Genomic DNA, 16,449 nt, shown 5'->3' on the forward strand with positions numbered 1-16,449 from the left:
AAAATGAGTGAACAATCAAGTAGTAATTCATCATCAAATCAACAAGTGGCAGCCACTTCATCATCGGCCGATTTATTATTTGTTGATCCTCTACAATTAAAAATTAAAACATTCTTGGAGAAGGCTAAAACTGTAACATTATTGGAAAATTTGAAATCACAAAGACAATTCCATAATCCAGAAATTTTAAATAAAATTATGAAAGAATTTTCTCTTCATGATGAATATGGAACCAATACACCATCAGAGATTTATACACCAATTAGTGCTGAAGAATATAAGGAAATGAGTAAGAAGAGACAATTGGATCAAGAAAAACAGAATTTCATGTAAGTTTCATTATTTTACAAAATCCAAATTGACCAATCCAGCCAAATGCAAAAGCAGAAATACAGAAGATAACAGAATTTACAAATTTAGATGTATTATTAACAATTAGAAAGAGCTTATTCTTTCTTTTGACCTATGAAGGACATAACAAATGGTAAAAGATTTTGTTGTAATCCAAGTAACAATCCAGCTCCAGCTTCCTTACTTCCCTCAAAGTACTTTCCAACGTATGTGTATAACTTTCCTCTGGCGAAACTGAGAACCTTATCAATATCTTGTTCCAAATTTTCCCACTTCATTAACTTATAAACACAATTATCAAAGAACCATATGCAAATACTCTTTGAGGTAATGACATAAATAACAAAAGCAAGTTTGAAAATGTAATAAATTGGGAGGGTATTGTAGAAGAAATCTTCCAAAATAAATTCAATAGCATAGAGAATAGTATAGATCATCCAATAAGCAAGCCATTTCTTGTGATTTCCTTCCAACATTTCAACTTGTTCTTCCTTCCAAAGTTGTTCTTGTCTTTCGGGAGTATTAAATTCAAATCCTGTATTCACAATTCCCTCTCTCTTCTTCTTTTCTTGAAGTTTTTGAAATTTAATAACAATTTCATATTCCTCTTGTTTTTGAATGAACTGTTTGGCAGTATGATACGATGCAATTAATGGGTATACAAGTCCAACCAGTACACACGACAAATTAGAAAAGTAAAATAATGTTGCTCCGATCATTTCAAATTATTCCAAAAAATGTTTTTAAAAACAATTAATAATAGCGTAATTCTTATACCACGCTAAAATGACACAATTCTAATTCCAATCTATTAACGATGGTGATGAGAATAAATCACATACAATTTAGATGAAAATTCAAACGCTCCGAGATCAGCGATTCTGCACGTTTTGTCTTTGGATTTTTTTTAAATTTAATAAAAAATAGCGGGAAAGCCTCCATGCAAAGATTCCTTAATAACAACCAAGCGATAATAAGAAGCAAGAGAGCAAACTCAAAACGTTGATTTGTTAATGAAAATAATACAATGAGGTAAACTGAAAGATTATCTTCAGAACAATCAAATGTCTAAAGGTGGAGGTTTTGACAAGCAAAAAAAATGGGTAAAAAGCAATCAAAGCAAAATTCATTGTCACTTGTTCTTCCTCCAAGCAAGTGTCCAGATCATATTCAAATTCCGATAACTTTGGACGATAGTAGTAGATTTTCGTTTTTAGGAAATCATACGTTTTTGATTCCAACAGTACAATTGGATGATGTATTGAGAAGATTAGAATGTACAAGCGAATGGATTCCAATAGAATTTGCTGTTAATAATTTGAATGCCACAAATCGTATTGTTGCTTTTGGACATTCAGAGAGTTTAGTTGTTATTGTTACTGGTAGGTAATAGTGTGGATTACCTTAGGTTGACTTGTTTGATTTAGATGATTTCAAAGTGTTTTGTGCTGGAAAATCAAGTGAGTTAAATAATACTGGAAATAATGCCACATGGCGTGATTTCAAAAAGATTAAGAATACTTTTACTGAGGTTATTAAATCAGTATACTGTATTAAAGAAAGTATACTATTTACTACTGTAGATGGACAGGTATATGCCTACAGTAACTCAAAGACAGCTAAATTAGGACTTGGAGAAGCTATTGCAACAATGGAGCCTGTCAAAGTTGAAAAGGCTGATATTTTCGAAAAAGGATTAGCTGAGGAAATTCCACTACCAAAAATCAAATCAATTAGCTTTAGTGAAAACATTACAGCTTTTATTAGTGAAGAGGGTATGTAGATATCATTTGAAATCGTACTTAATGAGATAATTTAGGAAAGGTATTTGTTTGTGGTTATGGAAGCGGTGATAAATGGAAATTTCCAATCAAAGATGAAGATGAAACACCATTCAAACGTCTTGATACACCAGCTCTTGTAAAAAGTTTACTTAAGAATAAGGTTATTAAGCAGGTAGCTTGTGGTTTTTATCACATGCTCTTCCTTACAGATAATGGAGAATTATATGTTTGTGGTAATAATGAGTTTGGTCAACTTGGAAATGGAAAAAATGAAAATGTTGAAGGTTGTGTAAAAAGAGTCAAATTTGGAATTGGTGTTAAGCATATTGCTGCATCAAACAATTTTTCAGTTATTGTAACTGAAGATAATCAAATTTATAGATTTGGAGATTTGAGTTGGCAAGTGAAGAATAACCCAACTACTTTCAATTTACCAACTTTACTGACTGAATATACAGAAGTTGGAAATCCTCCTGTTAAATCAATTTATGCTGTACAATCTGGAGTTGTAATTCAAACTGAGAGTGACGAAATTTACATGATTGGGCCACTTGAAGCAAAATTAGGATTTGAAGCCTTTAGAAAATTAAGTATTCTAAAAGGAGATGGAGAAATCTCATTATCCATTACTAGCAATTCAATTGTGTGCGACTATGATTCAAACAAGAAATATAAATTCTAAGTTACAAGATGTCACAATAATTTTATGTACATAATTTTGAATGAATTTCCAAAATTTCTAATCTATACAAGGAAAATATGATAAATTATCACCAAATAATTAACATCCACATCCACCTCCTCCACTTCCAGAATTGTTTGACTTCCCTGATGAAGGATGTGATTGAGGTTGAGATCCTAAGGTCACAGTCTTTGTTCCAGTCTCCGAAGAATTATTCTTTCTTCTATTAAATTCACTTTCAGCATAATTACCTGCTTGATATAAACGATCCAACATATTGTCAAATGGTTCTTTTACACCAGAACCATCCTTTGCTGATGCTTCAAAATATGGAATATTAAATTTCTTTGCTAATTCTTCAGCTCTGCTACGATCAACTACTCTTCTATGAACCATATCACTCTTGTTACCTACAAGTGTAATAAGAGCATTCTCTTGAGCATTGGATTTAATTTGTTGAATCCATTTGGTTGTATTTTGGAAACTAGTTTCATTTGTCAAGTCGAAAACTACTAGAATACCATTTACACCTCTATAGTATGAAACAACAATACTATTAAAACGTTCCTATATAATGTTGTTATTGTGTTAATCATCCATTATTATTATTATCCACGTTAGCTTCACTTATTGTTAATATTATTAAACATACTTGTCCAGCTGTTACTTGATAAGACAAAACTATTAATTTCAAGAAGAGACTTACCTGTATCCCACAATTGCATTCTAGCAACCTTTTGATTTTGCATTAACTTGTTCTTAATTTTAAAATCAACTCCTATTGTACTTTGATATGTATCATTATATTCATTGTCTGTGTATCGTAAAATTAAACAAGTCTATTATCATCCGATTATTATTAAATTCCATTCATTAATAACAATTATTTACCTTTCCAGCGCCAGAATCACCTATTGAAATTTAAATACTTTCAACGTTTACAAAAACATACCGACCAGCAAAATTTTAACGAACAAGTCGTAATTTTCTTCTTTCATTTTATTTTGGTGGGAAATTTGAAGGTTTTTAGCTTGTTGCTTCTTTTTTATTGTTTCTGTTTCAGAGACAGAATAATTTATCAGAGCATAAAATAGAATTGGTGATTGACATTTTCATTCCAAAAGTACATTAGTTTGTTCTCAACGTAAACCTGAAACGTGTTGTTGTTCCTTTTACATTGCTACACAAGATTTTTGTTCTTGCTGCTAATAATATTGTTATTGCAACAATATTCAAAAATATTCAATATTGAAAAAGGACATCTCATGCTACTAGGATCCATCTATTAAACCATTCCTCCCAATACGCCTGGATCTAGAAGGATTGCAAGGAACAATTGCTTGGACCAATAACAAATAAATATTTAATTAAATTTTTTTAAAAATTCAAAATAAATTTTCAATCGAAATAAAAAAATGACTAACAGAAAGGACCTCATCTTTAAACTTGCCAAAGGTTATTTCGGCAGAAGTAAAAATTGTTGGAGAACAACAAGAAATAGAGTGGAGCATGGTCTTGAACATGCCTACCGTGGAAGAAAGGAAAAGAAAAGAACAATGAGTAGTATTTGGATACAAAATGTTAAAGCTGCTACCGAACAACATGGAGTAAAATATAGTCAATTTATGAATGGATTTGTTCTTAGTGGATGCCAAATTAATCGTAAAGTACTTGCCGAATTGGCCCAAACAGAACCTTTAACTATGCGTGCTTTAGTAGCCTTGTCTGTGCAAGCACGTAGAGAATTTGCTGTAGAATTCGGAAACAAGGATAACTCAGCTGGTGCTCTTTCGTATGAACTTGACTTCCCAGTGGAAGCTGAATTATCTTATGAAGGAGAAGATGCTGAAGTTACTCGTATAACGGAACATTTGTCCAAAGTTTTCTCTGACCTTGTTGCCAAGGAATATGAAGAAGATAAGATTTACCAACAAAAACTTGAACAAGAAATTAAGGATAAGAAGATTAAAGTCACCGGAGACCCAATTATTGTATAAAAACCTAAAAAAACAAATATTATATGGATTAAATTATATTTTCTAAATTGTTTCATCTCCTCCTTACTGAAATTGAGAAACTTTACAAATAATTATTAATATTATTTGGAGAACATGCAACCCTTTAGATAATTTAAAAAAGTCAAAAGCATTAAAACCAACAAGTTGCAAATTTTCAATAATAGAATTTTGAGATAGACAATGGCTACGGCCATATCACGATGAATGCACCTCATCCCGTCCGATTTGAGAAGTTAAGCATCGTCGAGCCACATCAGTACTGAGGTTGGAGACAACTTGGGAACCTGTGGTGCTGTAGTCTTTTTCAAATTAACACTTTTAATGTTTGTTCCAGATTATTCAAAATGATGTTTATTTTCTTGAATGAATTGTTCCAAAGATCTTGGTTTCTTTCCAGTAACAATCTCAAAATCTGCATGTACATTAGCAGAGGTTCCATTCAATTTGTAAAATTGGAATAATCTCACCAGTCCAAATACTAAAAACTTTGGTAATTGACCTAATTGATTAGCCAACTCAATTTCATCAATTCTTGCCCAAGTAATTTGTCTTCCAATAACTTTGGAAATAATCTCAGCTACTTGATCATAATTTAAAGATTGAGGTCCTGTAATATTGTAAACTTGTCCTCCGTGAATATTTGGATTTTCGGTGAGAATTTGAGCAGCCATATCAGCAATATCTCTAACATCGACATGACTAATGTGATATGGAACTCCATGGTCATTTCTTGGCTTGAAGAATTGAGATGAGTTTTTGATGGAATGAATGTCATCTCTAAGGAAGTTTTGCATGAATAGATTAGGTCTTAAAATTACGTAGGAAACATTTGGTGCCTTATTCGAAAGTAAATTACCAATTACAACTTCAGAATCGCCATGATATCTGAATAAACTATTCGATTCAATAGTTGTTGAAGCACCCAATCCAGATAATCTTATCACTTGTTTCAAATCATACTTTGAATATTGAAGAATCTTGTCAATTAATTGCTCTTCCACTTTTGGTTGATTTGGTGCACTCAATGTTAAAACGAAAACCCTTTCAATCTTTTCAAATGTACTCGATGGAATTAATTCGAGTTGATTCAAGTCACCTTGAACATATTCTACATCAAGATTATTTACATAATTTACAAGTTCTTGTTTTGCCTTTTCAACATTTCTCACCAAAACCTTCACTGATTGACCAAATGATTTCTGTTCTGAAAGGGCTTTCAATAAATGCTTTCCAATAGTTCCTGTTGCTCCAGTAATAAGAATACTGCTCTTACTATTGGTTGCTGTGATTTCGCTTGACATTTTGCTGTTTTTTTTTGTTTGTTTTATTTGCTGCAACTGTTTCAACTTTCCCAATTAATAGCTTTGTCGCACTTGATTTGTACGTGCTGCGCAGATCAGCAAAAATATTCTGCTTCTGAAAAATAGTGCACTTTTAAGCAGCGAGTAAGCACAAAATTCCTATTCACGTTTCGAATAAAAAAAGGGGATATTCAGTATGCAGTAGAATAGTAAGAAAAAATGTCAACAAGAGCATTCGAAACTGTTAACGTGTATGTGAGTGGAGTTATTCCAAATGTTAGTGCATCAACTGTTTGGTCACTGATTGGTTCTTTCAATGGTTTGCCAACTTGGTATGATACTGTTGCCAGCAGTGAAATGGACAATAATCAATCGGATAATACTGTGGGAGGTATTCGAAAGCTCACCATGAAAAATGGTATTATTCAACGTGAAAGATTAATTGCTATGGATTTACGGAATTCTTCTTACACTTACTCCCTAGTTGATGGTATCCCATGGGAAGGATATAATAATGATTACTTTGCAACTATTTCAGTCAAGCCAATTACAACAAATGGAACTGATAAGGTAGATAACACATTATTGGAATGGGAGGCAGAATTTACATGTCCACATGGTGAAGGAAAGAAATGGCAACAAGTTATTGAGGGAATATTTGAGTATGGAATTAAATGTTTACAAAATATTTACAACAAGTAATAAGATTGAATAAAGGTCTTTCAAATGGACTCGATTTTGATTTCTGTCTTGGCTTGAAATTTTGTTTGAATTCAATACTACATTATTAAATATAAAGATATGTTTACACGGTTAACTACTAGGCCTCATCCCGTCAGACGTTGAGTCACATCTGATAACTTGGTGATGTAGTTATTTTTCCATTTCTATTAAATGAAAATGCAATATCAATTACTGGTTGGCTAGTTAGCACTTGTTATCTACTTGCTCGTCTAAATATCAACCTAACAAAAAAAATCTCAGTTAGATTTGATACGTTTCACTTTGTGGATAATGTAATTATTATTATCAACAACAGTAAACATATTTCTATTTAAATATTTTATGGAAATATTCATCAATTTTAGATAAATTTATCAAAATTATTAAATTTTTTAATTCTTTGCTCATTTCCAATAAAAATTGATTTCAATAACATTATTTTCAAATAGTTGTAATCTTTCAAATCCAATGTTGTTATTATCAAAATAAGTATTTACGATAAAATTATATTTTCAGAAATATTTTCAGATAACGAAATAAATAATTAGTATTATAATTTAAATTATTACTAAAAACATCTTTAAAATCATAAATAGTTTCAATATATTCAATCAGTCTATTGGGATTATTCAAAAAAGAAGAAAAGACTACAGCACCACAGGTTCCCAAGTTGTCTCCAACCTCAGTACTGATGTGGCTCGACGATGCTTAACTTCTCAAATCGGACGGGATGAGGTGCATTCATCGTGATATGGCCGTAGTCATTTATCTCCTTAATTCTTAGTATACAAACAATCTCATACCACTACCTAATTAAGCAATTGGACCTAATATTGTAGTTTTTCAAAAACTATCTTCATGTTTTGTGGTAAATCTAATTCAGGTTTGTTGAACCCCTTCGAATAAATTAGTTTTTCTAATTTTGGTAATTTCAATAAAGATTCCAATCCAAACTGGTCTATTTCAGCATATTTGATGGAGAGTTCCTTAATGGACTCGAATTTAGAGAAATGTTCTGCTAATTCATTGGTAATACTAAACATTTTAAAGGTTTCCAATTGTTTAAACGTTTCAGGGTTCAACCTAGCGAGATTTTCCCCATATCCACCATCCTCAAATGAAAGCTCTTTCAATTGACTATTTTTGGAAATTGAATCCATCAAATAATCAGAAAAATCAGCATATGACAAGCTTAATCTCAATGTTTTGACATTCTCGCAAAATGGTACTCCAAATCCTTCAATTCGTTCTCCATGCAAAGTAATCTTCTCTAAATGTTTCAACTTATTTATGGCTGCAAATGATTCAACAACTTGCTCACTTGTTGGATCTTCTGTAATTTCACCTCTTATTAGATAAATAACGGAATATATCTCTTTAAGATTCTTCCAATTTTCAAATATTTCTGGCGCTGTAAAAATTGATGTTAATGACTTGTTTTTGAAATATTCTAATTGAGGAGTGTTTTTTGATATTTCAATAAAATGTTCAATTAATGAGCTTGAATCAATACAATCCAATGTCAATTTCTTCAAATTTCTACACTGTGCAATTAAAGAAGCCAAGCTGGAGAGACCATAATCACTATTAGAATAATAATCACATCTAATATAAATATTTTCCAAACTTGGAAATTTTTTCAATGCCCATTGAGAAACATATTCTGGAAGATAGTCACTAGATAACTGAATTGATTTAACCAAATCTGTATCCACATTTTTGAATGTTCTTTCCAAATTTTCAATTACTTTTTCTTTAGTATTATGTTTCTGGAGGTTTGGTTTCAAAATATTTGATTTTTCACCTTCTATCAAGTCAATTCTCTTTCCATCATTGGCACAAAGTTCAATATTTATCACTTGTCTTTCAAATGATTCTTCCACCCTCGTTTGGTCCCAACACAAATTCTTGAATAAGAAGCAAATATTTCCTGTTGGAAATCTTCCAAAATAATACTTGAAAAATGTTGAAGATTTTCTACTGCACAACTTGGCTTCAAATTCTAAATAGGACAAAATTTCCATTATGATTTCTGATGGAAGCTGGTGATAGAGTTCACCACCATCATGTGTTGACATTTTTTTTTAAAATTGGCTATTTTTCAAAGTTCATCTAAGCGCTATCCTGAAAGATTGAAATGTAAAATTCATTTAAATTGAGAATAGAGTGATGTTGCATTTGTAACAACTTTATTCCTGATACTGTAACCATGTAGTGTTGTTTGTTACAATTGTTATTGCAAAATTCTAATGATTGTTAACAATTAGCTAATAGTTAATAAAGATGAGATGATCATAGACACAATAGTATCAATTTCATCAAGTGGAAATGTTGATAATTAAATATTCTGATGAATAGTTTACTTTCTAAAACGTTCGGTAATCCTTTCCATGAACTTTAAGATCAACAAAAAAAAATGCAAAGATCACAACAACAGCAAACCATCAAACTCACCAAAGCAAAACAAAAGAAAACAATTTCTTCAGAAAGATTGCCAACAGAAACATTTATATCCATTGTTAGAGATTGTGTAAAATTACAACTTGATATTAGACCTTTACAATTCAAAAAGAAAATCTCTAACGGAACCAGAGACTTTCTTTGTGATAAGGTAAAGAATTCGAAGGCAGTTTGTCGAGAAATCAATAGAGGAGATAATGTCATGATGAATATAATTTTCACATGTCAAGATTCTCAACCAATAATTCCAAATTATATTAAGGGAGTAACGAGTTATATTGAAAAGCATAAAATTTCGTACCCAGACAAGATCATGTCAATTGACACTTTACGAATTGATATTGAATTTCCGTACCATAATTCAATAACAGAGGTTGCTAAGAAGATTAATTTACATGAGGAAGAATCATTGATCAATTCTCTTATAACCATTATTGATAAGGATGATCATCAAGTGTATTTCAAAATGAAAACTAATTATTGCAATGAGGATAAGGAACATTTGTATAGATACATTGTAATTGGAAAAATGGATCAAAGTGAGCATGCTTTCATCTTTGATGTGAGCGATTTTATAAATATTTGTGGTATCAATGGTGGTATTCCAAAAAATCTCAAAAAGATTTATGATTTGTGCATGCCAAAGGATTTAGTCCAATATTTTGAAAAGAATGGATGCAGCTCAACAAATTCAGATACAAGTGTCAGAAGAGTTGGATTTGGAATGTTCTTCAGATCAGATACCAGACCACGCAGAGAGCGTTTCGGACAATACTACCGCCCATGTTGGGAATCAGATGGTTCAGTTGCAGCCTTAGTGAACTCGTACTCAAGGAATGGAGATTATGGTATTCAAATATTGGCACAGGGCGCAAGAGAATTCCATCCAACTGAGTATTCTGGTGAGATTGATGTAGGATATTACAAATTTAAAATGGGATGGTGTAGATTCACTTCATTCCAATCAGCCCAGCACTACACTTGCAAATTAATCCAGGAAGTTAAAAATTCATAAATATTGAATTTTATTCTGCTACGATTTCTTTTTGAACTTCGATCATAAATTGGTAAAGGCAAAATGTGTCCAATAAATAGAAGATTGATCAACCGTTTCAAATTCTTCAACCAAACCTTGCTGAACTAAGAATCTTTACGTTTTGTTCCAAGTATATATTGTTATTTAAATACCAGAAATTAAGGAGATAAATGACTACGGTCATATCACGATTCATGCACCTCATCCCGTCCGATTTGAGAAGTTAAGCATCGTAGAGCCACATCAGTACTGAGGTTGGAGACAACTTGGGACCCTGTGGTGCTGTAGTCTTTTTATTTTCAACCTTTTATCATGAGAGGAAATGATTGTTGGTTCGAATCAAGTGTTCCTTTATAGAAGTCCTTTCAAAATGAAATATTCTTTTGCAAACCATGTTAAGAGTTTTACAACTTTTTCAAAATTCCAAAATGTTTCTATTATTTAACAGAGCGAGAAATCATACCAGATGAATACTCACAGGACAAAATTGAGAAGGAACAACCACTTTGATTATTGACCAAATTCTAGCTACTCATCCTCTGAGTGAAAGGAGGAGAGTTTCCAGATTCACATTTCAGTCTTCATGATCTCTGAAATGTCCTTCTAGGTAAGTATGAAGAAAGCAAAGAGTGCAAATTCAAACAAATCTTAAAAACCTTTCCAGATGTATTTATTTTTGAAAATTGAATTATTGTCATTGTTTGTTTTTTTATGATTTGAATTCTTTGAAATTGTTGAACATGAAGTAAACACCGAGTTGACATAATTATATTGAAATTTATGTAGGATGTGAATTGAATCAGAAATTCAGACAGTTCAGAAGAGAATAACGAAAATTCAACTGTGCATAATTGAATATTTTGGTTTTATTTACAATGGTTGCCTAGGCTTACAAAATTTTATGGAGTTCACCACATTTTGAATTGTTTGTTTCTCATTTCAACAGTATTCTGTGATTGAGATTTGGAAGTTTTACTTGTTTCACTTCCAATAGAAGTAATGTTTGAAATAGATGAAGTTTCAATTTCGATTTGATTAAGAAAATATCAAACCAAAATTTGGATCAAGCAACTCAACATGGCAAATGTTCAATAAATACGAGGGTGATCAACCTTTTCAAATTCTTCAAACAAAACCTGAACCAACAAGATTCTGTCTTCGTTGCCTTCACTGTTCATACAGTCAAAGACTGTAGCGGGATAGTCGCCATATTCCTGGCAGGCTTCCCGTCCAAAATTACAAATGATAAACAAACAATAATTCTGAAAATTGCATCAGAACAACAGTGTGATATCATCACAGGAGGTGTACACCATGTACTACTTCATCTGGGAGTTGAGTATAACCACATCTGCTCTCGTAAAATGTTATTCCTTTGAGAACAGGAGTCAAGGCTTCCTTATTATCACCTCTCTTCAAGATGACCATATTCAATGGTCCCCCTCATGGCCGAATCATAAGCTAGGATATCTATATCTTCTTCAGTCATTTTTTTGGTTTCTTATTATTACCTGATTTCTGCATCTTGTGTTCTTGAAGTTTCTTCACTTCTGAGGTTTAAAAGCCCAATAAATATGATATTTAATATAATAATTAAATAAATAAGAAAATAATTTTTATTATTCAATTCATTAAGGCAATAACTGGCATATCTTTTCAGAATAGTCCTAAACATTGACTTTTCATCATTTTCACTCGTCGTTGAGAAATGAATCAGCTGTACTCGCAACAGTTTACTCAAGATTCAAATTGAATTAAACATGAACCGAGTTTGTGTCCAGAAACAAAAATCGGTTCATTGACAGAATTTCTTTGCATAAGAACTACTTTCTAAAAATATACATCTCAAACAAGTATAAAAAACAAGGAAGTGCATGGTGTTTTGAATTCAAAAAAACAACAAAACAAGAAAAACATAACAACAAACATAATGCAATTATTTGTCAAGACACTCACTGGAAGAACCATCACTTTGGAGGTTGAATCTAATGATTCGATTGAAAATGTGAAAAGAAAAGTGCAAGATAAGGAAGGAATTTCACCAGATCAACAAAGACTCATCTTTGCAGGAAAACAATTGGAAGATGGCAGAACTATTAATGATTACAACATTCAAAAAGATTCAACTCTTCATTTGGTGTTGAGATTAAGAGGAGGAATGCAACTTTTTGTAAAAACCTTAACTGGAAAGACAATTACAATTGAAATGGAATCGATTGATACTGTTGAGAATATGAAACAAAAGATATTTGATAAGGAAGGTATTCCATCAGATCAACAACGATTGATTTATGCCGGTAAGCAATTGGAAGATGGAAGAACTATAAGTGATTACAATCTTCAAAAGGATTCAACTGTGCATTTAGTATTGAGATTGAGAGGAGGTTAAGTTAGCAAAATATCATAGATTCTCTCAATTATTGCCAATAAATTACACTGTAACTTTTTTTGGCTGTGTGTTCGATTCCATTCAACCTTTTAGCTTTAGAATAAGTAGATTTGCTAGTCTTCATTTTCAGGTGGAACCAATTGAAAGTTCAAACTGTTAACTGGAAGAAACAATTTTACAAAAAAATGCCTCTAACAGATTTAAACTTTTTTAAACGCAGAAAGATGAATGCTAGTAAAGAAACTAGTAGCATTCAACTCTCCGAAGGCTTTAAACAATTATTTTCTATTAAAGATATATTTCAATCAATTGTAATGGGAGGATTTATTTCTCTCCCTGATGCTATTCGAATGTCGCTAGTTTGTAAAGATTGGTTTCAAATGATCGAAAGTACGGAATCGTATAACATGTTTTTGAAATGTTTTATTCAATCATCCACTAAACATCTCTCCAAATTGACTATCCAAAATTCTACCAATGGTACTGACATTAGTTTAACAAAAGATCATGCCAAAATAATATATGAAATGATCAGAGGATGGAGTTGTGTTAGATCATGCCAAAGTAATCGATCATTCTATTTCACAGAGAATAATAATTATCCCTATATTGGTGATCAACATGTGGTGTCAGCTCAGCAATTTTTCACTCCTCATCTAATTAACACTAATTTAACAATTGTACCAGATAACATCCCATCCAGAAAAAAAGAAATCTTTGGATTATTTTACAATATCGGAAATGAGAACGAGGAGTTTAATTTTGAGAAAATCTATTGGGCACAGAAAGAGATAGTGTATAATTATGAAGAGTATTTTTTCCTACCCATGATTAAATTAACTAGAAAGAAAGGAAGCAATATTAATTGGAAAGATATTTATTTTGGCTCCTGTGCTGAATGGAGGGATGAGCATAAAGAGCTCATCAGAAATATAACCAAGGATGGCAAAACATTTGTTGTGGATTCGAATTTGTCGTATGTTTTTGGATCATGTTTCGATGGTGAGGTGGAGCATAAAATTCTGAAAAACATTAGAAAGTGCTCAAGATTTACTCTTCGTCACCTACCATACGAATTTTTGCATGGAAATTTCAACGATGACGATGATGATACCAAGCCAAATAGTCATAAAGGAGGATTGAATGACTTCTTCAATCTTACTTTGAAGAAGATGCTCTACCGATACTTGAAAATGAATTTGCTAAATATTCCAATATGTAGAGAGTATATTTTTACCTTTTTGATTTATCTTTCTAAGAAACTTCACTATGCTCACAGATTTTCGTTTTATCACGATTCTCAATTGGAGGGAAGTTCACTTATTCAATTAGGTGCAGATGAACAGGTAATGGATTGGCTGAATGAATATAAGAAATGTGAATGTAAAAACTATGATGAGATCTTTCACACCATTGTGAGAGTTGAGTTGGATTATTATGGATCTATTCAGGGAGAGGAGGTAAAATCTCATTTATATGTTCTCTCCTTAAAGAAAGATGATGAAAATGAAATATGCAATTTTGAGTTTGTGGACTATCATTATTATAATTACAAAATTGTTGGAGAAATTCTGAGTTAATAAACCTTTCAATTATTATTTGGAAGATGTGACAATAAAGAATTATTTAATGTTTGGTTATATATCTATTGTTTTATCTCCTTAATGAAATTAATTGTTAATTACAAATAATTATTGGTTAGTATTTTTCACATTTCTCCACAATCACCAAATAGTAAAAAATCATCACTATTGAATCGTCCTCCGAATTTAAAACCACACAGACAGACAACAGAAAAAAATGGAAGAAGCAACATCATCACCAATGGTAGATTTATTCTCCTCTCAAAATTATTTCACTGTCGGATTGAGTGTGATCATTGTTTTGATTACTATTCTCTATATTAAATTAATACCAAAGAAACCAGCAAAATCTCCGCCAATGGAAGGTAGATTTTTGTGGCCATTCATGGGAGTAGGAAAGAGATTCGGAACAGAGCCAGTTAAATTATTGAATGAATGCAAGAAAAAGTATGGTGATGTATTTACTCTTCATGTTGCTGGTAAATGTTTCACATTCTTGACAGATGCTGAATTGTTTCAATATTTTTTTAATCCTGCAAAGGGTAATTCGATTCGTGTTAAAAATAAGAAACCAAGTGGTGAAGAACATAAATTGGCTATTAGTTTCGATCATGCTGTATTGGAATTTATTAGTAGAGTATTTGGAATTCCAGTTAATGATTTCATGTCTCAACACATTACCATGGTTAATACTATGAGAGCTAAATTGAGTCCAAGCACAACTCTTCCATTCTATACCAAAGAAATTGCATCAAATTTAATGGATGTTTTTGAAAAGACAACTGAAAATAATACAAATGTCATGGGTTATGTTTGGGATCCAAAGGGAACTGATGATCTTTTCAAAGCCATTACTGAAACACTTTTTTGGAGTACTGTTAAGTCATTGTATGATAAGAAGGCATTCATTTCAAATGAACAAGATGCTTGTAAATCATTTCAAACCATTGATTCACAATTTGAAATTAGAGCCAGTGGTTATGTTCCAGAATCATGGATGAAGACATTCAAGGGATCTAAGGACTTTTTATTGAAGATGATTTCATCACTATCAACCAATATGGATGATACCACTCCTGATAATGAAAAGAGAATGTTCCAATTGCTTAGGGAAGCTCTCAAGGATGTTGTTGAGGATCAATCAACCATTGACCACTTTGGTTTGGCTATGCTTTGGGCCTCCCAAGCCAATTCTCTTCCATCATCTTTGTGGACTATTTGTTACGTTTGTAAGGAACCTGCAATTTATGAAAACCTTCAAAAGGAAGTTGATGAAGTTTTTGCCAATCATTTGGAAAATCCACGTGATTTAACATTTGAAAAGTTGAATTTATTCCCATATGTTAAAGCTTGTATTTATGAAGGTAAGAATATGATTGAATATTTCCATTCTAATATTTAAACAATTATTATGATAATTATAATAATTACTATTCAATTAATTATTTAAATGAAACTTCAAATAGCTATTAGAATTATTCCACCAGGAATGTTAATTAGAAAGGTCATGCATCCAATTAAACTTCCAGATAGAGACATTATCATTCCAGAAGGACACAATCTCTGTATTTCTCCATTCATTACTCATTTGGATGATTGTTATTATGATGAACCTCTCAAATATAGACCTGAAAGATGGTTAGAAAGTGGTGAAAATAGTTTGAGTGATAGAAGTAAGCAATTTATTGCTTGGGGAAGAGGTCCACATGGTAAGTACCTTCTTTACAATTTACCAATATTTTCACACATTACAAAAAAAAATACCTCAAACCGTTTTAAATACTGAATCCTCCTAATAATTATAAATTATTTATCAACCCAATCAAATATCATGATAATTCCTCAACTTTATAATAGAATGCCCAGGTAAAGCCTTCAGTATTGTAGAAATGGTTACATTCATTGCTCTATTCTTCTACAAATTTAGAAATGTAAAAATCAATGGTGAAATTCCATCTCCTGCTCTTCACCGTTTAATTGGTGTTCCTCATCCAAGTCAACCAATTTCAATTTCATTTGAGAAGAGAAATTAAATTATGTAATACTAAATAATTCGAATATAATTTTGATTGTTTTTTGTAATGAAGAAATGTTAATCAATTTTAATATTAGAAATGTTCAT

At 31.6% G+C, this 16,449-nt stretch overlaps 12 protein-coding genes across 12 annotated transcripts; 8 read left to right on the forward strand and 4 right to left on the reverse strand.

Moving 5' to 3' along the window:
* Nucleotides 1-3: 3 nt before the first annotated feature.
* NAEGRDRAFT_70674 (uncharacterized protein) lies at nt 4-333 on the forward strand (the record flags this gene model as incomplete). The annotated part of the gene is made up of 1 exon (XM_002674205.1): nt 4-333. One exon carries the CDS (start codon nt 4-6, stop codon nt 331-333), a length of 330 nt encoding a protein of 109 aa, XP_002674251.1.
* Nucleotides 334-446: 113 nt separating this feature from the next.
* Nucleotides 447-1,070, reverse strand: NAEGRDRAFT_70675 (uncharacterized protein; the record flags this gene model as incomplete). Its single annotated transcript, XM_002674274.1, has 1 exon — nt 447-1,070. The coding sequence occupies one exon, from the start codon at nt 1,068-1,070 to the stop codon at nt 447-449; it is 624 nt and encodes a 207-aa protein (XP_002674320.1).
* Nucleotides 1,071-1,450: 380 nt separating this feature from the next.
* NAEGRDRAFT_70676 (uncharacterized protein) lies at nt 1,451-2,817 on the forward strand (the record flags this gene model as incomplete). The annotated part of the gene is made up of 3 exons (XM_002674206.1): nt 1,451-1,733; nt 1,779-2,126; nt 2,171-2,817. The coding sequence occupies 3 exons, from the start codon at nt 1,451-1,453 to the stop codon at nt 2,815-2,817; spliced, it is 1,278 nt and encodes a 425-aa protein (XP_002674252.1).
* Nucleotides 2,818-2,820: 3 nt separating this feature from the next.
* NAEGRDRAFT_77493 (rab family small GTPase) lies at nt 2,821-3,858 on the reverse strand. Its single transcript, XM_002674275.1, has 5 exons — nt 3,770-3,858; nt 3,709-3,728; nt 3,524-3,656; nt 3,470-3,477; nt 2,821-3,384 (listed from the first exon to the last, which is right to left on the reverse strand). Exons 1-5 carry the CDS (start codon nt 3,813-3,815, stop codon nt 2,917-2,919), a joined length of 675 nt encoding a protein of 224 aa, XP_002674321.1. The 5' UTR covers nt 3,816-3,858; the 3' UTR covers nt 2,821-2,916.
* Nucleotides 3,859-4,232: 374 nt separating this feature from the next.
* Nucleotides 4,233-4,858, forward strand: NAEGRDRAFT_58797 (ribosomal protein L20; the record flags this gene model as incomplete). The annotated part of the gene is made up of 1 exon (XM_002674207.1): nt 4,233-4,858. The coding sequence occupies one exon, from the start codon at nt 4,233-4,235 to the stop codon at nt 4,812-4,814; it is 582 nt and encodes a 193-aa protein (XP_002674253.1). The 3' UTR covers nt 4,815-4,858.
* A 312-nt stretch (nt 4,859-5,170) lies between these two features.
* Nucleotides 5,171-6,136, reverse strand: NAEGRDRAFT_70679 (uncharacterized protein; the record flags this gene model as incomplete). The annotated part of the gene is made up of 1 exon (XM_002674276.1): nt 5,171-6,136. The coding sequence occupies one exon, from the start codon at nt 6,134-6,136 to the stop codon at nt 5,171-5,173; it is 966 nt and encodes a 321-aa protein (XP_002674322.1).
* Nucleotides 6,137-6,355: 219 nt separating this feature from the next.
* On the forward strand, nt 6,356-6,838 carry NAEGRDRAFT_70680 (uncharacterized protein; the record flags this gene model as incomplete). The annotated part of the gene is made up of 1 exon (XM_002674208.1): nt 6,356-6,838. One exon carries the CDS (start codon nt 6,356-6,358, stop codon nt 6,836-6,838), a length of 483 nt encoding a protein of 160 aa, XP_002674254.1.
* Nucleotides 6,839-7,686: 848 nt separating this feature from the next.
* Nucleotides 7,687-8,937, reverse strand: NAEGRDRAFT_51121 (uncharacterized protein; the record flags this gene model as incomplete). The annotated part of the gene is made up of 1 exon (XM_002674277.1): nt 7,687-8,937. The coding sequence occupies one exon, from the start codon at nt 8,935-8,937 to the stop codon at nt 7,687-7,689; it is 1,251 nt and encodes a 416-aa protein (XP_002674323.1).
* A 338-nt stretch (nt 8,938-9,275) lies between these two features.
* On the forward strand, nt 9,276-10,334 carry NAEGRDRAFT_51122 (uncharacterized protein; the record flags this gene model as incomplete). Its single annotated transcript, XM_002674209.1, has 1 exon — nt 9,276-10,334. The coding sequence occupies one exon, from the start codon at nt 9,276-9,278 to the stop codon at nt 10,332-10,334; it is 1,059 nt and encodes a 352-aa protein (XP_002674255.1).
* A 1,951-nt stretch (nt 10,335-12,285) lies between these two features.
* On the forward strand, nt 12,286-12,744 carry NAEGRDRAFT_70683 (polyubiquitin; the record flags this gene model as incomplete). The annotated part of the gene is made up of 1 exon (XM_002674210.1): nt 12,286-12,744. One exon carries the CDS (start codon nt 12,286-12,288, stop codon nt 12,742-12,744), a length of 459 nt encoding a protein of 152 aa, XP_002674256.1.
* A 185-nt stretch (nt 12,745-12,929) lies between these two features.
* Nucleotides 12,930-14,324, forward strand: NAEGRDRAFT_70684 (uncharacterized protein; the record flags this gene model as incomplete). Its single annotated transcript, XM_002674211.1, has 1 exon — nt 12,930-14,324. The coding sequence occupies one exon, from the start codon at nt 12,930-12,932 to the stop codon at nt 14,322-14,324; it is 1,395 nt and encodes a 464-aa protein (XP_002674257.1).
* Nucleotides 14,325-14,544: 220 nt separating this feature from the next.
* NAEGRDRAFT_80696 (cytochrome P450) lies at nt 14,545-16,400 on the forward strand (the record flags this gene model as incomplete). The annotated part of the gene is made up of 3 exons (XM_002674212.1): nt 14,545-15,691; nt 15,794-16,036; nt 16,185-16,400. The coding sequence occupies 3 exons, from the start codon at nt 14,545-14,547 to the stop codon at nt 16,358-16,360; spliced, it is 1,566 nt and encodes a 521-aa protein (XP_002674258.1). The 3' UTR covers nt 16,361-16,400.
* Between the last annotated feature and the right edge of the window lie 49 nt (nt 16,401-16,449).

The sequence above is a fragment of the Naegleria gruberi genome (genome assembly GCF_000004985.1).
Source record: "Naegleria gruberi genomic scaffold NAEGRscaffold_41, whole genome shotgun sequence".
In the NCBI taxonomy this organism is placed as follows: Eukaryota; Heterolobosea; class Eutetramitea; order Acrasida; family Naegleriidae; genus Naegleria; species Naegleria gruberi.